General features: G+C 42.9%; 1 protein-coding gene across 2 annotated transcripts in view; it reads right to left on the bottom strand.

Moving 5' to 3' along the window:
* The window catches only part of nrp1a (neuropilin 1a), a 63,178-nt gene that overhangs the window by 32,021 nt on the left and 9,103 nt on the right, over positions 1-22,054 (bottom strand). For both annotated transcript variants that reach the window (XM_038723978.1, XM_038723982.1), the window contains exons 4-5: positions 10,545-10,726; positions 3,421-3,648 (exon numbers count right to left, since the gene is read on the bottom strand). In XM_038723978.1, the coding sequence (XP_038579906.1) occupies positions 3,421-3,648; positions 10,545-10,726 (410 nt within the window). The remainder of the gene's footprint in view (positions 1-3,420; positions 3,649-10,544; positions 10,727-22,054) is intronic.

Consider the following 22,054-nt stretch of genomic DNA (forward strand, 5'->3'; position numbering starts at 1 on the left):
GTACATGGCTGTCTTTCACATACAACAACACTTGAAGGGTGTGATGCCACCTCAGTCTGAAGTGATGGTGTCCACTTTCTGCCCTGACTAGGGTCACTGTTTCTAGTAGATCTTATTCTGCTTCTTTTGTGCTGTACTTTCAGCAGAAGGAACTGAAAAATCTCTGCATTTCAATAAGGTGGAAGTAGCACAGGAAACCTTTTTCCAGACATTTCGGCATACTTTTTGCAAAAATATGTATTAAAAGGTGATAATAATGTGACATGTTCTCAGCTTTCCATGAGTGTGCGGGTCTTCTTAATCAACACAAATCTTGAAAATTAAACATATCCTACCTCGAGGGGAATTATGGAAATAATTTGTGGATTCAAAGGTCAACTCCACACCGTTCAAATCCACAGAGATGTGATCTCAGAGAATACTGAACTTTAAGTAAAACTCACTTGAAAAGGCGCAATGATTTACACTTCAACCTTATCACTTGGAACGCCAGGGCAGAGATTACCAAGTTGAATGCTACTAGATAAAATTCTTTAAATTTTCAGCCACTGGTGGGTGAGAAAAGCTTTCATCTTGTCTGCACCCTGTGTTGGAATAGCCAGGAGAAAAACTGAAAACTTCAAGAGGTGATTTTGCTCGCTGAGTTCAAAGCCTCATCTCAGGCCGTGGAAGCATTACTTTGAACACTGCTCGCCCTCTCTCGCTCTGTCTCTCACCTGCTGATTTTGTAGATGGATTTGAGAATGCTATTTTAAGGCAATATTTTATTGTGTGTCTGTGAATCTATGCGAGTGCTGCAGCCTTTGCACAACCTTGCGACCAGAAGATGTTGGCTCTTATCAGGACCAAACTGGTTCAGTTCAAATTCAATTTTCTCTCTAGTGGGAAACATAAGGAAACTTGTGCCATTTCCTGCAAGATCAAATTGTGTTTTCTATGCGTAAAGAAGCAAGAAATTAAATATTATAGCATAGATTATACCTTACAGTTCTGACACAAACAAACCCTCCTGCCCAATGTAGGCTGTGGCAGAAAAAGGAAGGACATAATCAGGAATTGCTGAGCATTGAGCAATAACAGCAATAGAATTTTGCTCATGAGGTCTGTTAAACCCGTGCCAAGTCTGGTTGAGGCAGGTAGCCCACATGATAGATTGCTAAGCAGTGGGATAATGCACATCTTTCCTATTCTAACATCGAAACAATCACTCACCTGTGTCCATGCGGGCAGACAAATGTACACAGTTATTACTTTTTTAACAGTGATATTTTCTTGTGGTTAAACAAAATGCACACAATATTAATACTAACAAAGAGAAATAAATAGTGTAGCTCAAAAAGACTGGACTGGAGAAACTAGCAACAAACAGCTAGATTTTGAAAGAACTGAACTCGTTCCCAGGCTACTCCCCCAAAATACATTTTCACACTCAATGGCCGTCATTTATGAAAAGTGCGTACACCAAATTTCCAGCGTACACCTGGCGTACACCCAAAACCACAGTGACTTTGAGATTTATCAATATGGACGTTGGCATACGCAATGCTCAAATCAAATCACGCCAGCTCAGGAAGTGGTGTACATGTACGCAAGTTTTGAGTTAGTGCTGAAAATGCGCAGAAAAACAATTCCTAACACCACAAAATGCACTGACAAACTACAAGATATGATATATTATGACCCACTGTAAAAAAAAAACCAACATAGTAATTATAAACTTCAGTGTTTATTTTTGTGCAACATGGACTTCAATGTTTAATTTGTGTGACTTTACTAAAGAATTTGATTTGCATTCATATGTATTCCTTAATTTGTAGTTTATTTGGGGTTGCTTTTATTTCAGTATATATCCAAACAAAAAAAGGTGGTGTCACAAATAAAAGTTGAACTGACTATATTATTGCCTAAAAACGGAAAAATGCACACTGCAGATTCACGGAACCAGTCACAAGTCAGCACCCAAATGCGCATTCAAAATGCCATCTAAGGTTTGTTTTGTTTTTTTTCGCAGTGTTTTGCTTTTTTCGACATTTTGAAGAGAATAATAAAATGTTTCTAAAGCAACACGAGAATGGTTTGTCTATGTTTTTCTTGCTCAGCGTTTGACTAATATCTTGCATTAAACAAAAGGTAAGCATCATCCCTTGATGTCGCAATGTAGGAATTGTAGCCGCTTCAACGCAAAAACTATAACCGCACTTAAACAGAATGATGGATGACAGTTAGGATAAATCTGTACTCAGGCCTCAGCTATACCCAGTGGAGCCTGTGCGCTTTACCTGATGTTTCAGGGTTAGGCCCGGCAGGTTCAGTAATGAAAGGCTTTCAATGAACAAAAAATAATTCAGACTGACAAAATAATAAAAATGACATTCTTCTTCTTTTAAATAATAAAAATAATAATAATAATAAAAATAAGAAGAATATTACAAATTGTCATGCAATTATTAATGTGAATTAATGGTACTCCACATCACATCATCATCACTATTGTACACCCCAATACATGTAACTTGGTACTAAATTAAATGCTAATTGTTTCAAAACACCTGCTGTAAAATAAAGCGCTTCTCAACCCCCACACTATTAACAGAAGTCGTATATTTGCGTCCATATTTTGTTTTTGTGGGCGCCTTTAATACCACTCTTTAAACTCCCAAATAAAACAATGTTATTTCTTTCCACTTCCCTGGTGATGGTCTCGATCTCCACGTCGGAGAAGTTCCTCTTCTTTGCCGTCTTCGTTGTGTCCATGGCATAAAATGAGGGCGTGGGGGAAGCGGAAACTTGAATATATAGGGGCGTGTTATTCTAATGACAATCGTTTTCAGCCGCGGCATTTATCAAGGGCCGGTATTGCGTACAGCTGGATTTCAAAGGTACGCACAGCTTCATAAATCACGCGGTGAGAGGAGTGTAAGCATAATCTTACGCCAACATATACGCCCGTTTCTACGCAAGAATGATAAATGAGGGCCAATGAGTGCACGGGCAGAGTATGCGCAGGTAGGCAAGTAAGCTAGCTAATCATTTCATTCAGTCTGAGTGAAAAGATACCACAAGCAGGTAACAACAAATATGTCTCCTGCAGAGAAAAGGTGTAAAACCAATTTTTTTTAACTTTTGCAGTACTGAAATGTTGTGATGCTATAATGAAGTGTAACAGTAGTACAAGCAGAAAGGAATCATACAGTCTGCCAACTAACTCAGTTACGCAGCAACATTAACTGCCATAGTATGGCTGTAGGAGCAATGTGTATTGCATTACAAAAGAGTGTTTTTTTTATTGTTTCTGAATTATGCATGAGTAGTAGAAATATTCTTTCACTCCTTCTTTCAAAAGTGAAACACTGTCACTTCAAATTACCGGTAAAACTGCTCATGCACAGCTCAGTCTCAACCAGCTTGTTGCTTTCTCACCTCCGGGAAAGCCATCCCAGATCTCCAGTCTGTCATAACGGCAGAAAACACCAGCAGGGGGCGTTGGGTCAGGCTCCAACTCAAAGCTCTCGAATTCCAAAATGATCTCGGACATCTTGGGGGCAAAGATCATAAAAGTGCAGTCCAAGTTGTTGGGGTATTTCTCTGGGAAACCGGGCGACTTTATGACACCGCTGTTGGACGTGAAGTTCCTGGAGCATTCGGGACCTGCAGGAAGGATGAAGGGAGGAAACCAGATGGGAAGTGAGAAAATGAGACGCAACAGGGACAAAGGAAGAGGAGGGGTTATTCTTTTGAATTACTGTTGGTTAAGTGACCTGTTTTAAGCGGCTTTGTGTGCTAGGTATTGAGAAGCTATGCCTCCCAGCTGGTCTATTGAATGGAGGACAGTTTATGGCCCATAGACCACCTAGTTCTTCTATTCACTAGAGGCTACATCTGGGTCTCTCGACTCTCCTCTATGTAGTTCTGTGCCTTTTCTCATTCCCTTATGATCACAAACATCACACTCCTTCATCACTGTGTGTGTGTGTGTGTGTTAAATCTGTTACTCTTGGAACATCTGGACTGTGAGTGTAAACATTAGTGAACGGTCTCAATCACCAGAATGGGGAATGATGAATAAGGAGCTTGATTCACTCTTAAAAAACGGTCTCTCTCACTCACACACACACACCCTCATCAGGACACGTCTGTGAAACACATGAGAGGTGCTAAGACAAAATTATCGTGTCAGTGATGGAAGACAAGGGCAACGACTGCGCATACATCAACACACACACACACACACACACACACACACACACACACACACACACACACACACACACACACTTAAACATACAACACACACAATTTTACACAAGGGAAAGTCAAAATATTTATTCACAGCTCCCCGGAGAGCCGCCTTTCAGCTGATGAGGAACATTAGCACATTTCCCATGTTAGCCACTTCTCAGAGCATCATGAGCACAAGATTATGATTTAAGAATGACATGTGGCGTTCAGAGTGTGGCATATGATAAAAAATGATGCTAACAGCTGCAGGAACATTTTTTAAAAGAGTAACAGGAAGAGACATTAAGACATGTTGATTATGCATGCTCAAGCACTGGGCCAGATTGTTACCAAGCCTGGTTCCACACAAACACATACGTATACAACAATAGGAAAAAAGAGGACTCATCCAGGGCAATTATTTGGAGCCATTAGTGGCAGAAATGTGCCAAGGATAATGTCATTTTCATGCTAGTCTGACAGCCTGCATGATGGGCGCAGATGGGACCGATCGAAACCAAAATTGCAGGGAGTTATCACTAGATAGAGCCTCCATGCTACAGTCATTGTAGCTTAAATGAATGTGGCAAACTGCTTTTTCCACTGTTACTCAAGCATCTTGCTGGGCCCCTAATTTAAGACCATCAGACACACTTCAGCCTGTCCACCAGTGGAGTGAGTGAAAGGAGGGTCAGACATGTTGATTTTCCAAGTTGAAAGCCACGGCGAGCCGCGTTTTGACTCTAAAGAGAGCTGACATTTAGTGCGGCAGCTAAAGCGTGGCTTTCAAGAACAGTGGGCACCATTAATTTCACAGCTTCTCCTCATATTTACCCGGAAAATGGAGAGATTTTGTTGAGAGAGAGTGTTCCCCGGGATGAGAGGGTTGCTGGATACAGCCGTTCTGCACTATTTTTTGTTTTGGGGAAGAAACTACAGATGCAAGACACTTTGAATAAGGCGCCCATGGTCCCTGAGTGCTCTAGACAGTTTCAGTACCCACAGTGCAATTCAGGTCAGTGTGTTGAATTTCCTGTGGATATTGGCTCAGAATTCCACTCTCCATCCATTTCATCAGCCTCAACCATGACCCTTATCTGAGCTCAGCAGTTGACCAGAACAGATTTGGTCCTTGGAAATTGTTCACTCTGAAAACCTCAAAATTCAGGCAATAGAGTTGCACTGAAAAGAGTGCCTGGACTGAATTTTCCATATAATTTCATCAGTATTAACAACTTGATGACATTTTATTTAATAAATTAATTTATGAAATGTGGGATAGGGCTTAAAAATATGCAGAAGTACTTATTCCCAATGTACTTTATATATCATCATCAGCATTAGGACTTCCAATTTCTGTTTTCTTTCTGGATGATCATGACTAAGGCTGAGCAATGGACAAACTTCCTTATTTTCAGTGTGCCTGGCTGTGTTTATACCCCCTCAAGAAAAGGACAGAGCGAAGTCATCACAACAAAACAGAGTGGCTAGAGAAGACAGAGCACTCTGGTTGGTCCCACCGGCGAGATAATCATCCAACAGATCTCTTTTATCTAGTGCACATGGGAGGGCTTCCGTCCCCAGTTCTCTTCGTTTCACCCAGGATACTTTGTGCTGATGTCTGTGTGAGAGACATTCAGTGATAGCAGTTGCGCTTTTCTGTGGCAGCGTCCGTACGTATAGCGTGTGCGAATCCATCTGTGTTGACATGGAGCTTCAGGAGACAAATATATCATGTTGTCAGCCAAATACTAACTCCCTGCCCCTCATTCACTCTCTGTCTCTCCCTTGTTCGGTCACTGCAGTGGTTGGCATCATTCCTGGCGGATTTATCGCCCCGATGGGAAAAGGGTTGAATTATGAAGCGTTTTGTAAATATGAAACGTTTGACTCAGGTAAGGCTGAAAGGAAACACGCTTTGATTGCTCCATTTTATCTGAGCTAAATCAGATAGTTGGGCTACAGTGCACCCAGTAGTCCAAACTGGTTTTAAACAAACAGCTGAATTTACGACAGGAAGTAAGGAGAGAGAAATAGAAGTAACCTTGAACACACGCAACATTTACCGGCAACGTCCAACCAGGCGCTCAAACATTTACTGCCTGCAGTAATGGATTCCTTTAACTCTCGTTTATATTGAGCCTTTCTCTGGATGGTGGAGTAAACAAATGTCACTCTGACTTGCTCCTGAGTGAACAGCATTTGTGTAACAGGGCAAGTCACAGATGACAAAATGATATTTAATGGAGATCTGATTTAAACCGTGGAAGTGTTAGAGATCTATAATAAATATTAAATAAATATGATTTTGACATTAAGGGACGCCTTTCAACTGTTAGTCTCCCTGATGACTTGTCCTCTGTGTCTCTATTAAACTGTTGCTCTGGGCTGAAAGCAGACCAGAGACTGGGTGTTAATTATTAGAATAGCGCCGGTGTTAAATGCGTCAGCCTCTTGCTATTTTTATTTTTTAAATCTGTCTCGCTCTCCTTTTTCACATATCCACTGCTCTGTTTTTTTCATCTATTCATCTCTCTCACTTCAGTAAGGGTTATTAGTGGCCGGAGCCATAGGGGCTGAAGGTGTTGTTCTTGGACTGCTAAGTAAATCACCACTGTTTATGTTCCATGCTGCTCTCTGGCTGATCATTAGCCCAGTTCACAACCCCTCCACCCCCACCACTGCCCCCACCCCCATTACGCCTCCCCTTCCTTTCACTGCAACACTGACAGAGGGGTTAATCGTTGGTGGAAAATAAACTCTTTCAACACTAAATCAAACATTAACCTGATGCCTGTTGAGTGTCAGTCCCTGAAACAGATTGAAAGGCGGGTTTACATTTACCCATACACGCACACCCTGAAGCACTGCAGCACTGACATGATATTTAACGCACTGACTGTGTTGGTGACGTCACTTCTCCCCCAACCAATGAAGGATGTCACAGTGCTGATGGGATCTCTGAAGAGATTTGTTGTCTTAGGTTTCCATAAGGGCTGTGTGTGTGTGTGATGACAGTGCATCTCTATGCCAGATGTGACCTACACCATCGGGACATGCCGTCCATGAAAGCAGAATTAGGCCCCTTTTAAGCCCCACCCAACACACACACACACATGCACACACATCTTGAAAGTGTTTTCACAGGTGTGTGCTTAGAGTAAAAGCACCCGCATCACATTGACACGATTAACATGCAGGCTTTTGCATGAAAAGTTGATGTTTATAGTGTAAAGAAAAACATGATGGGCCTCCATTCAATCGACTTAGTCATTATGCTGAGTAATTGTGAGGAAGAGAAATGAGTTGGTGTATGTGTGTATGTGTGTGTGTGTGCGTGCGTGCGTGCGTGCGCATGTGTGAGTGGGCAGCAGTGGCACTATCTATGTCTCCTCGCCCACTTCAATGGGCTCTCGGCCAGCATTGATGTGGCTCTAAGCAAACTGCAGAGCTGTTAAAAGAAAACATATGTCGTGCATGTGTGTGTGTGTGTATAAAGAGGATGGATCTTTCCAGAAACACTTATTTTTTTAAGTGAGATACTGTCAGACGTCAGGATAAACACAGCTTTTAGTCTTTTGGCAGAGAGTAACCCCACCTCATCTCAGTTTACATGCCTTCATGGGATGGACATAACTGATTTTTGTTCATTCTTGTTGTTGTTTATCAAGCCCTTAGTTTGCCCAGCTTTTTTATTCACTATTTTATTACTGCCTGGAATTTGAAGGCATCCGTAGAGACATACACAAACACAACCATCTTGCTAATCTGCTCCCTTCAGCTCAAATATTCCTCACTCCCAGATTTATCCCTCTTCTCTATCTCTTTCCCCCCCAACATCTTGCTCTTCGTGTCTCTCGCCAGACTTCAGCCAGTAGAGCGAGGCTGCCAATTTGCAGGCTATAAAATAAATAGCCCATGCTAATTAAGATAGTTGGATGGGATTGAGGAGTGGAGAGGGTAGAGACTGATGTGGAAGCAGCCACAGAGAGCCGCAAAACAACCTGTTCTCTTCTAATTAGACACTTTGCAGGCTACCGTTGATGAAAGCCAGGGCTACAAATGGCAGCATGTTGAAGTATGTCAGAAAGTGTATTTACATAGTTTATAGCTTAAGCGGGTAAAACTGCACAATGTAAACATACTTGTATAAGTCTGTATTCATGTTTGCATATGTTTGCTTTGAGGAAATATTTACTTTCTATGTGACCTTTGCTTGAATTTAACCCCACAGGAAAGGCAGCACCATTCCCTAAGGTTGACTTCCTGTGATCTCCAGGCCCATACTCACAGTGATAAACAGCTTGCATTCTTTGCATTTCCCTTCATTGGCATGCAAAAGCGCGAGCCTCCTATTCCTCCATCCGTTATCAGAGCATCTGTGTATCATCATTAACATTACATGTGTTAGCCAACACAATGTTTTCCCAGCTAATACCCTGCTTGTTGATAAGCTGTGCTAATCAGCTAGCTTTGAATCTCTCTTTCTGCTTGGTTTTATCTCTTGCTCTAACAAACAGGGCTGTTAATTGATCTCAGCGCCCTGTTCTTGGCGGCAGCCTGCGCCACAGTAGTCAAAACACAGAGTGAACTCAAAGTATAAGTAGGGCCTGGATGCACTAAAGAAGTGACGGCACACCCATGGTGATCTCATCTGCAGGGGGTGGCACTAGGTGCAAAACACCCAGACAAAAAAGTTTAATCAACTTTGGTTTAATCGACAGCCACACCTCTGCAGACCCTTTCCCAATCAGCACTGTTTCCTCTTTGGATTCAAAATGCAGAAAAAGAGCACAGATTCTCACCTAGCTCCAACTCTCTAGTCCTGACCCTCTATCTTCCATCCAGTATTTCTTGCAACATCCGTATTTCTTCATGTTTCAGCACTCTACGAGTGTGCTCAGTAGTTTAATCCCCCATCGCCACTGGGCCCCTAACACACCTCATTTATAATCAGTCCAGGCTAATAGATGAGACTGGGAAATACCAAGCTAATCATGGGAAGAATGTAGTACATTTAACTGGGCTATCAAGGGGAATGAGCAAGTGTGTGCAGATGAGTTTGTGTATGTCGGGGTGGAGTGTCGCTTTGATCTCGTAAATGGACCCACACTCCACCAGCTGCCGTGCCGCGATGGTGACATGCACAACCCCAGACACACAAACACAACACACTAGCCCAGATTAAAAGGAAGGAGGGACCTTTCAAGACCATTCATCATGTCTCCAAGGTCATGAGGGGCGTCCCATAGACTACTGTTAAGGTTAATTAATGAAAGTGGAGTCTGTAGCACCTGTCTGCCTACTAGTCACTCTCCAGATATGTCCTGTCCTCCTCCTCCTTTTTCCAGTCAAACAAAGGAAGGCCAACCAACAGGAAATTCTCCTTCTTGGTATGCTGTGTTCTGGTAAGATACACATCCCCCAAGGATATTTATGGTTTATCATACCTGATTCCTGAATACAATTACCCAGAGGGCTTATTATTAGGTTTAACAGGAAGGAAGTTAAAACTGATTGGGCACTCAAAAACAGAAGGAGGTGAAAGCACTTCCTAACCCTAAACCTGGTTCAGTGGCTTGAATTAACTTTCTGCACAACCAGCTAGTCAGTGGTTACAATGGCAGGTTCATAGCCTTACTGTGGACTGCCATCTGACAATAAACCAACATTTGAAACAACATTTGTTGAATCAGTGCTTAGCAAAGTATGCCCTTGCTTATTGTACAATATTCACACCAGACAAAAACTGATACAATTATGGAACATATGGGAGTATGATTCACTGGTTTTGAATGGAGCATATTGCTTGCCATATTGTGATTGCATAATTTGATGCTCTGGTGCCTTGACTAAATCACAAACAAACCATGAAATTAGACGGAGGGGCTCTTTCTTGTCCCATTATCAGAATTATTCCTGCAGCTTTCATACTGTATCGTATTGCGTATGTGTGATAGCTTCAGCTAAAGACAAATCAGTCATGTTCTATGTCATGTGACGCTCATAACAGTGTTTTCCTAACCTTAACCCAATAAGTCCATACCTACTTTAAGATGTCAGGTCATCATTTGTATAATGACACTACTCTGCAAACTCCATATGCTGAGGAAGATTGCGTGATACAACTGAAAGCTCAAGAACAGCTGCTTTGCAGTGCGGTTTGTCAGACACTTTTATTCTCAATATTCTCAGCCCTTGTCTACTTGAAACAAGAATCACGGTAATAAGAATTGCTGACCTAAACCTGAGTATATTATATATACAGTATATTACTCACAAACAGTTGGGATAGAGTGAAACTACAGCTGTGCTAGGCCACCCACCTGTCTTGAAGATTTCATATCGGATGGAGAAACCTGCTCCATGGGTCTCGTAGTCAGACACAAACTTGATGAAGAGTTGGTTTCCGGAGGAGACAACAGGAGAGGGGGCGATCTTCCCACAGTACTTCCCCACTAGCTGACCGCTCTCATCCACACCATCTCGCACCTCCACATAGTCATACCTGAACAAAACAGGAGAAAGAGAAGCCGTGTTAGGCACTTTCATTTTGTTCTGTTCTTGCTCTGTTATGTGAAGACATAGACATACACACATAGATAAACACACATACATCCATACTCAAAGGAACACATAAACATGGAGCAACACAGCATATTGTGCAGGTAATGTAGTGGAAATAAAACACTGTGTACTAATGAGGCCTCAGGTTCAAACTCAGAGAACAGGTGGGCAGGCTATGCTTCCATTATGTCAACCTGGCAGTCACACACAAAAATGTAATGCAGAGGTTTTGCGCTGCCAACAGCACAGAGGTCAGGTTTACCTAACTGCTTTGACTACTGAACTTCAGCTGAACAGTTGTCTGTCTCCTGTTTAACCACAGGACAGCAACGACAGTGTGTGACTTAGGCTATTGTATGAAAGAGTAGGTGTTAAAGCTGTTAAACGCACACACACACACACACACGAACAAAAAACCCCCATCACATTCAAATGGAATTTCAGACAAACAGCAATTGAAGGGAGCAGCCGCCTAATTGAGTTGGTGCAGAGTTTAGGAGCAGAAGAGGAACAGCTTTGAAATAGAACTGGGAACAGGAGCAATGACACACACACAGAATCTGGCATGTGAAATTTTAGTAGAAGAGAAATTAGAGTGACTGGCCAACGAGGGTGGTCTAAACAGCCTCTGGTTATCAGTGTGTGTGTGTGTGTTTACAGGCTTGTTAAGAGTGTACATTTAATGCATTTGAGTTGTGGTTTTTTCTCTAGTGCCTATATGCGTGTAATGGCTCAGATGTATTTTTCCATGCTGTGTTTTGACTGTGAGTGACGGGGCGAGCGTCGCTCCAAAACCAAATTTCGGTTCAGGTTTCCGCAATTCCTAATTGTCCGTAACAGCAGTTCCTACCAAGTTTTTAGCTCTTTAACATATTCCTGCCCAAACCCTGATGACCTGGTCCTCCATCTTCATCAGAAACCAGATGAAAATAATGCAATTCACACACACAGTAAATACTGGAAATTACTTGGATGTACGTAAGTATAATGTGCAGCAGGTGTGCAGGCACAATCATTTACACACATGCTCTTTCTGTCTTCTCCTGGGAAAATATGTGCCTTCTGGGCAAAGGGGCCTATTTTCATACTTTCACTTGATTCCCAAATTACTGTCAAAACATCACGTCTCTTTAGCGATTCTGAATTCACTTAATGCATAGGATTTCACACAAAAAGGTGATTTACACTTTGAATGATGGCTTGGGGTGGGCTAAATCCCTCAGGTGGGGCCTGACTTGTATCCACATGCCCCCGTTGCCCTCTTTTTCTACAAAAAGCAGAAAATAAGTTACCAGAGGTGATTTGGGGAAGGTGGGGAGGGCTGTCTACTGAGTTTTCATAATGCAACATACTACAGCAAGTAGTAGGAGTCAGCTAGTGAGAACTAAATGTAGAGCTGGACGTCAGCGACACACCCTGACATTGGCCCCCTGAGGAGGTGCGGTGGATGGATGACTGCACTTGTCTTTCTGCTCTAATAGCGTGATCTGAGGTGATATGGACCTGTCAGCATGCATCAGGAGCCTTCTCTTTGTCTCTCCTTTAAATGTCTTGGGCTAAAGGTTTGGTACCTGGCAAAAAAGCTGCTGGTCTATGAAACCAGTACGCCCTGATAGGCAGCCTTCTGCTCTTGAAACCTCTTTTCAGCATCCATTCCATTCAGACATCGTAGTTGCATTACAAGTCTCATCAGAACATACTGTATCAAGGAGCTTTAGGAGCTCAGTCCTCTCTTTTCAACTGTTTCTGTGTTAAAATCGAGCTTCATTTCTCTGTGTTATGTTTTCAGACCAGGGCCTCCTGCTCTCTCCTCGAACGGCCACCTGCTGCGGCAACAGCCCAGCTTGGCTTACAGAAGTAAAAAATACTAGTTTCACATGGTGTTTACAGTGTTAACCCCCCTTCCCGCACTCATTATTTAGTTTAAAGGGCTCCCCTGAAGCAGGGATCAGGTTTTTTTGTTGTTGTAAAGAAGTCATGGTCTAGTTTTGTCACCAGAGCAGTTATTTAAGATAAAATACTAACCAATTCTAACCAATGTTTTTTTTTTTTGTGAGTGTGTGTGTGTGTGTGTGTGTGGGGGGGGGGGGGTCTAGTTACTTGTTATTGTCTTCTTACTACTTTTGTTACTGAAAAGATAGCATACTGGTAATTTTGACTTAACTTTACATTTTGGTTGAAGTCAAAGGTTTGTGCCTGTAGCAAAAAGGACAGTGTTCATCAACATAAATTGAAATAATTGTTTAGAAGATGTAGCAGTAGATTTCTTCCCCAATTGTTTGTGAAATCAATTTCTCTGCTTAGACGCACTCGCCTTTCCTCACCTCTACTGATTCCTCTCTCCATTTTTTGGTTCCCAGCTCACAACAGAGAGCATCAATCTTTCTGCGGTCCTGCTCTGTACTATCAGCAGACTTATAATTCACCTCAGAGCCTCTGTCTCTGCAGCTATCTTACACCCCCCTTCCCCACCCAGTAACTGCCAAAAGCTGAGCTGACGCCTAAAAAATTGATGCTGAGATGCATCACTGAGATGAAGAAGGAGAGACGAGCAAGCTGCAGTACAGCTGAAGGAGCTGAGCAAGTGTTTGTGTGTGTGTGTGTGGGGGGGGTTCTGTTATTTAAGTGTAATATGCGCAATATATGTGAAAACAAGTGTGTACAGCAGCATTATGCATGTTATGTATAGCATGTTGGATAGCATGTGGGCACATGAGCAGATGCCAGTCGACAAATGTTTTCACCAACTCCTTATTCACCATCTAGCAAGAGGATTACTCTTATTTTTCTTTCTATTTCGTCTCCTCACACCTCCAGTAAAGCTGTTATTGCATTTTTACCCTGGCCCTCATAAAGGCAGCACAACGGGAGAGAGGATACAGATGGAAGAGAGAAAACGCCCGGGGGGTCCTCGCTGTGCTCTATGTGCGAGGGAAGAAAGAAAGAAGAGACCTCCTCCTCCAAAATGTCTCTATTTGTGCCTAAATGACTGGTGTGTAAGCCAGAACTCCAGTGGTTCTGCGCTGGTGGGTCCAAACGCTCTGCTAACACAGATCCATCCAGGCCCTTATCATCTGGAAGACATTATGGGAAATGCTTGGCAGAGCTGTTTGACGCCTCCAAAAGGCTCTCCTGTTGCCAGCCCTGTTAAATATAGCTCTAATCAATTGATCTAAACACCTGTGGGGACTTGCTTCTATAGTTTAGAATCTTTAGGGAATACAAGGGACAGTTAACAACCTCTATCTAGGATCATAAAAGAAGAACATGAACGTGGCCTACTTTTAAGTTCCAGATGGTCCCACAGTTTGGGGCTTTGCTTCTCATCTATGTCCTCCTGACATGCTAAGTTAAACAGTCCTCTACTCAGGGGCCTGTGTGGGGATATTATATGTTGTATCACTGCTGTTGTTGTTGTCCTTATTCCTCATGACAATACAATCCAGTTGAGCCATGTACCTATTTATCTGTCTGGTCTGCTTTGGGTCTGGGTGGGCCTGTCAGCATGCCACAACACACTCACAGGCGATTACACTCTCACACACACACACACACACACACACACACACACACACAGTGAGCTGCCTACCACAGTGCTAATAGTGAAAACGGTTTGCCAATCCAGTGGGGAAATTAAAGGGAAAAAAGAGAGGGGTAGGGGGCCGGGGGTGTTCGAATGTAATTCTCAACGACCTTCGCTTCACCGACTCAAATGTATTAGCCTGCCTTCTTTCTTCAGGCACAGAGAGAAAGCAATCCGCTAGTGTCAAACAAGAACATTAGCCCTCCTTGCAAAGCCAAAGAGAAGGCGACAAACCACCGGCCTAACAATATAACAGTTATATTGCCTGAAGCTTTGCCATGGAAATGATCTGTCCTCCCTCTATAAATGTCTGCTTGATATGGTTCTACAAAAGCAATACAATCTGAGGCAATGGAATAATGCTATGACAGACTGTATAAGCCTCATACAATTGGTTAGATTTCTTAATCAGACCATTTATAAACTCAAGCATGCTGTGGAAAACCCCAGAACAAGAGCTCTTTCTTTGCTATTACTCCCTTTGCCTCAGCTGTGTATAGAACAATTGCCTGGCGCTTTTCTCTGGCATTTCCCTTTCAGTGGCTATCACAGCGTAACTTGCAATTGCACAAAAACATGTCACTTAAAACATGTCAAAACATCTCTGGGTAACACAAATGGAAAGCCCTAAACAACGGACTAGGGACAGCTCTGTGAGGACCTGGGGATTTAGCAGGAAAAGGACTTTGTTGTCAGCTATCAGAAAACTCCAGCCCGCAGACTTCACATGTTAATGAGTCTCAGCTAACGGTCTCTTTAGCCTCCGGAAAAACATCATTAATGTATGTACAAGGGGGCACGAGACAAGCTGATCTCCTACTTACTTTTTCCGAGCCTTAAGGGGACATACCTCGCTGAAATAAAATGGTCTCTCTTTCTCTACTGACCCTTCTATGCTGCCTCCCTCTTCATTTGACATTCATTAACCCACACTAGAATAACTGGTTCACTCTTTCCTAGGGCCCAGTCCATCTGTGATGATCCGAATGTCAGCTTGCCTGGACAGACAAGGAAATACAAAAAAAACAGGGCAGTATACCGGGTCATCTGACATCTACATCTTAATGTTCTCAGCTGAAAATGTTCACCCTTATTGACTTGCTAACATTAAGATTTTTATTGAAGGTCAAGATCTTGTCGTTAAACAGAACCAGCAGATTTTTTAAGCTATCATCCTCTTCAGTGATGTGTCTCCACTTCAAAATCTGCAGTAAAACATTGCAGGAGTTCAAGGCCTCAGAACGTGGCAACCCAATCAGCAGGATAAACCACTATCCAATCAGATGATGGGCTCAGAAGTGGTTCCTTGTCAGCGAAGGGAGAAGGGCATGCTTGCTTCGCTCACCACCACGCTGCCACACGGATGGATGGAAGATATAAAAAAGATGGATATTTCCCGCCCATAAAACTCAGCTGCACCCGTCCGACTAGCCTCTTAGGGAGTCACCCCCAACTAGTCAGACCCAGCGCTGTCATATTTTTAGATGCTGTGGCTGTTTCTGATTTTGTGGTGGCCTCGGCCACATGTTTGTAAAGCATATTCGCTTTCCTGAACAGCAATTATCATTAGCATTGATGGATTTAGTGTGCCTCCATCCATTAGCTTTCCTAATTACACTGTCGAGAGATCTGCTGTCGCCAACAATCAAATTAATGAATTTGGCTATTTAGACTCAATTATTGCAACCCCCTCCCTTTGCAGCATGCACAATAATCCTTTATTCGGAAATATGAGCACGGATGGACAGAGGGAGAATTCTGCCTCAAGGGGGGGATCCTTTCTTCTCAGCACAGAGCAGGCTCAGACTGCTCTGACCTGGAGGGGGGAGCAGAGGGAGGGGTGGTGGACTAAAAACAAGCAGGGTAAATAAAACTGACCACAGAAGCTACCACTGTTAGCAGGCCATCTAAATCCCCCATGCTCACCTCGCATGTAAGGCGTAATGCACTTTGAACCCTGTCGATGCTGAAGTATGTACAGCTGACTTGCTTTCTATTCCCATGGGCAACTGTGATATGCCTACAGGGCCAAAGCAGAGCTGTGCATATTTTCAGTCATCCTGTTAGGCAGACTTTGACCTTCTGCTCTCATTAAAATTGCAAAGCATGACAAATAGGTCACAATAACGTGATTATCGAGATGTGAATATATGTATATATCTGTAGCTTAAACAAAAGATGCAGTCATTGGTCTTATGTGCTGACTTAAAGATAAAGTAATCAAAGGCCGAAGTCATTATCAATCAAAAATACTTATATTTCTCAAAAGGCCGGATTGGTTTAAAAACTGAATTTTTGGTTCTAATGCATCCAAAAGTTATGTTCATAAGACAATGTTCACTGCATTTTACAGTAAACTGTTTCTGTTTTTTGCTGAGCTCAGAAAATGCTTTTGCTAATGAAGGTGAAGAGAAACATGTGGATAAAACACAATGAGCTCCTACCTAAAATTAACTAATAAATTATTGTTGCAATGCAAAGGATATTTCTATATATTCTATATATTTTTTCTTTAGTGAATGTTCATATCAAATTGTAAACTGCATTTAAATAAAAATCAGCATGTATTAACATGCAAAGTGTGTTAATAAAACATCTGTCAATACTGTACAAAATTACAAGCCACCGTTTTCATAATATTAATAATAATAATAACGTGAGGGAGCTTTCACTTAAAATACATCAATCTGCAGTGTGAAGTTCAAGACTATATGAAAGCTGTGTATAACAGCTGCAGTGAGATGAAAATATCCATCTAGCCACCTTTATTTCTAATGCACATCTTGTTATCATGAATACAGCGAGAATGAATAAGTACAATTAAAGAGAAAACTGCCCATGGCAAAATGGAAATAACACATTTAGCACTTCCCCCTGCTAAGTGAGCTTCAGAAATGAAATTTCTTGGCATACAGCCGAGCTCTATGTGCATCTTACCATACAGACATGAATATTCACACGTGAATATATGCTTTTGCACATGAATCGACCAACCCCTTGGGTACATTTCTAAGAAACATGTCATAGAAGTAATGCCACAGGTTCATGGCCTTCTTATGTAGTCCTTTTGACTCAGAGCTATTACACAATATGTCAGTTGTACATCATATCCCGAAAAGGTTCAGCATGTTAACATAGCCAAAAACGCTGTGATATGATTTACAAATGGCCAAAATAAAAGCAAGAAATTGATATGAAAATTAAAAAAATATAAGGAAAGAAAGTGAGCCAAATACAGGGCCAAAGCAGAAAATACAGAGGATAAAAAGGCCCATGTGTTTTCTCAAAGAGGGAAGAGAGAAAGAGAGAGGGAAAGAGAAGCACTTCAGCCCATTTCTGGGGCCATTACAGGAGGGAATGGCTCCCATTTGTCCCACCTTGACATTTGAGAGGATCTCTGATTACACAGGCGAGAGGGGCAGGCAAGAGGTGAGCGAAGAGAAAGTCCTCCACAGGGGTCTGTGGCATGGCTCAGATACGCTGTCGTTACAACAATGAGAAGTCAAGGGTAAAAATAACAGGGTACTGGGAGAAAGGGGGGAATGTGGCACAGCGTGGGCCAACACCTATAGTATCTTTCTTAAACACACTGTCCCCTCCCTGCGCTTGTAGCCCAAAAGAGACAAGGATCATGGCACTGAATAAAATGGTCCAAGAAGTGTATTCGGTGTATTTTGCGCACATTAGTGGGGGTATGGCATGCTGAACACATGAGACAAGAAGAAACACGAGGAAACAAATTGTCAACAACCATGAGCTAGTGACCTACTGAACTTAACATGGGACTAAAATTATGCGGCATATATGAAGGCTATCATCTATCTGTTCCTGATGCTGCGAGAAGCTAGCGGTGCTCCCCTGCCGAGTAATGAGCTGTGTGTGCGAGGAGCATGCCGCATTCAAAGAAGCAGAGGATATAGGAGGAAGGGAAGGGAGGAGGGGAGTTAAGGCTGAGGTCAACTAGAGGTAAAGCTTTTGGGTGCTGTTCAAAACTTTCACCTCCACAATGGGCAGGAAGAGAGAAAGAGTGCGATGTGGGTGGGACGGTGGTGTTGGTGGGTGAGGAGGAAACAGACTGGTGAGGGAATAGCTGATAGAGGTAGTTGCAAACAGGTGCCAACATGAATCCATAAAAAGGTTCAGTGGCGTGGAGCATGCTCTCACTCTTTTACATGGCTCTGCAACAGCTAGAAAGCTCGAGGGCAATGGTAGTAATAACTGCACTGGGAATTATTCAATTAAACGCCCCATCCGTCCCCTCTAGCGTTCACCCTCCTTTTTCTTTTCTCTGTCCTCAATTGAGTCTGTGGAGGCGGCCGGGGCTTGAGGGGTCAGAGAGCAGTCTGGGCTGGGTGTTCCATGACCCGGTCATTCGGCTGGACATGCAGCCAGTTGGCTGGGAGCATGGAAGACAGTGAACATGCTCTGAGAGTGTTGTAGAGGACCAGCATTGTCCTCTTGAGCGTATATAATATGCACAAAAAGCCAGCAGCAACCACACCTGACCTTAAATCACACAATAACCTTAAGACAAGACAAGCTATTTCTGGTTCTTCACAGGAAGAGGAAAAAGGATGGTGATAAAAATAAATAAGGGTTTTTACAATAGGCACATATTTGCTGGCATGGCCGGTCGATCAGCTGCTGCCAGATTTGAGAAGCTTCCTTTGAATGTGGATCAGCCCTTGGACGCAATATGTAACGTTTAAAACCACATCCTTTATTCAATTCTGATGGCTGCATTGTTCTCGCCGCGTGCAAAGAACTCAGATTTTCCAGTGATGCAGCACTTTGAAAGCCAAATAGGCCGTGCTGTGAGGGCTACATGCCAAGCGGTGCATCTCTTCCGTGGTGCCGGGCAGAGAAGCTGAATGCTTGGCATTACAGGCTTGATCTAAGTGCTGGTGGCCAGCCAGCCCTGGCCAGCATTTGGAGGGCAAGGTGACTCTTCCATTTACTGGCCGTACAATCAAACTTTCGTGCCAACTTGGAGGCTGTCTGTTCAGAAGTATCATTTCCCTCTGCCTTCTGGTGAAGTCCTCTGGGAGATTGTTGAAGTATGCATGAAAGGGGGGGGGCTTCACTTATCCCTGTGTAGGCAGGGGTCATCCTGGAAAGGGTGGACAGGCGCCAGAGGTACAGGCTACTAATAACACTTTCAACGCCACCCTGCTGTGATATTGCCACAAAAGGTTGCTGTGAGGCTGAATTTACTGTCCTTTTTTTTTTTTTTTTACAACTACTACCATCTAACAAAAAAATAAAGCCGTGATAAAAAAAAAAAAAGCAGTGGTGGCTGCAATAGAAAAGAAAGACACTAATGTTGCCAATTTAGTGAGAAGAGATCAAGCAAAGAGCAAACAAAGAAAGGGATTGTGAGTGGCTCTAACTCAATCAGAGAGCAGTGGGGTACCGCCCCATCAATCACTGTCTGCTTGCTGCCCTGACCGAATCACGTCAAGTTGAGTGGTGGAGAAACACCAGTGAGCCAACATCCCCGCTGTGCGCAAACACAGTGATCGAAAATGACCCCGGGGATCTGGGGCTGACACAGGAGGGTCCTTGGCTTTACTTCCTACCTACCTACCCTCTTACCCACTGCAAACAAACTTTGCTTCACCCAGAGTCCCTCTGGGCACTTGCTTGATTGTTTGAATAAAGAACCCTGTGGTTGCTGAGCCTTCCCCCTCCCAACTGCCCCCCTTGTGGATCTGTAAGCACCGGGGCGTTAGGGCAACAAACAGGCTGCGTAGAACCACAGCCACATCAATCAAAATCATGAGCCCCATTCAAGGTTAGACCACTGACCGAAACATATCTGACAAGCCTGGACACGCTGTATTAAAGTGTCCAGGACTGCCTCTCCAATTCAGCTAACAGCCTCTTCTCTTTCCTTTCTCCTCTGGGACGGGTGGATAAGTAAGACGTTGGGAGGAACTAATCCACCCCGGACTACTGCTCTGCCACCCACATATCATGAACTCAAATTATTCCTCATTCATTCACCCTCACTTTCTGTCTTTTTCCATGCCGCCTCATACTCTGAGAAATCAGCATTTGATGGAAAGAAAAAAGGCGAGAGATGAAAACCTGTTGCTAATTATATTATATGAGGCAGAGAGAGGGGGAGACGGTACTTATTGCCAACTGTCCTTTGGAAACAGAAACACATAATTGAATCACAGCCTCAGCCTCAGTGTTTAATGCTTTTTCATTGGCACTGGAAGGAAAATGAGTATGAATTTTCTTATAGTCAATAGATGTGTCCAGATAGAGAGCTGAGATTACCCAATGTTGTCCTCTAATCATGAGTCTCTCCATACGGCTCCTTTTTCAAGCAATCTGCTTTGGATAAAAAGTAAAAGAGCATACGACTGACATTTCTAAAGCTGTGTGGGCCGCGGCTCCATTCCACAAGAAACTTCCATATAGGGAAGCTTGTATTGGTTTGGGGCTGGAAAGAAAAAGAATTCACCAGCCGTGTGCCAGAAACAGCTTAGTGACACTCAATCCCTGGCAAACATGAGTCGCTAACTCCCACATTGAGATGAAAAACAAAACAGGCAGACACGTGAGACTGTATGATGCTTTTGTGCTGCCACAGATATGTGACTGAGGCTTGAAATCCGGCGGGTTATTTATGAGCGCTCGCCTTGTCTCGTCTCTTTCTCTCCCTCTCTCCCTCCCTCAATCCCTACTTTTCCTACCCCTCTGCTGTGAAGTGGACCTCCCTCCTGCTGTGCGGTAGAGTGGCTTGCCTCCCGGTTGTGGTCAGGTTGTGCATGAATCAAAGTGGTGACAGAGCAGTGGGGAGGATGGCAGATGCCACGGCCAGAAAGCTTTTCAATCAGGCTGCCCTTCCAAGCCACGGCCAAGGTGAAACACTTCTCCGGTGGATGATAAAAAAAAAGACCCTCAACCCCACAGTCACACATGCACACATGTATTGCAGCACACATGTGCAGGGACCTACTTTAATTCTGCTCATTAGCCAGGGAGTAGTCCTTTATGTTTAAAAGAGATGAAGAAAGAGAGTAATGAGAGTAAAGGTCAACGGTTTTCTCATGCAACATCTCTGTCTGCTGTCCTGTCTTTTCTGCCCTCTGGCTAATTAAAGATGAACACTTAACATTTAAAAGCATTGTGGCTTTCATTTGCTTTGAATGGCTCACCTACCTCATTAACAGTTATATTTTGCAGTTAGCAAATGGGATAATGTATTGTAAATAGACATTTTAGATGCTTGTTGTGCCATGATGACAAAGTAAGGTTTGGAATAATTGCTGTGAAGTGCAAATATGATATTTTCAAAGAGGATTGCTCTTTGATTTGCTGCTGGTAAGACAGATTTTCAAGGTACATTTTTTCAACTTAATTTTAGGTATAATTTGATTTCCATTGTTCAGGGGTGCAATATCATTTATGAAGGATGAAAAAGGTGAAAAAGATGCAAATCCCCAAAGGAGGTCTGGGGGCATGCACCCCCAGGAAGAATATTTAAAAAAAAAAAAGTGGATTTACAGTTGATATTAGCTGGAATATGGAAAAACTCAGCATAGAATTATGACATCTTGTGTGTATGGTTTTTGCTCTTTAACGCTATTCCGACTGCTGTTTGCTCACTTAAAAGACAGGGCATAGATATGATGTTTAAAAGTTGATTTCACAACTACTATAATTAAAATA

Source organism: Micropterus salmoides, unplaced genomic scaffold, assembly GCF_014851395.1.
Source record: "Micropterus salmoides isolate LMB-PRFRI ecotype aquatic unplaced genomic scaffold, ASM1485139v1 Ms_hic_scaffold_1, whole genome shotgun sequence".
NCBI classification, from domain to species: domain Eukaryota; kingdom Metazoa; phylum Chordata; class Actinopteri; order Centrarchiformes; family Centrarchidae; genus Micropterus; species Micropterus salmoides.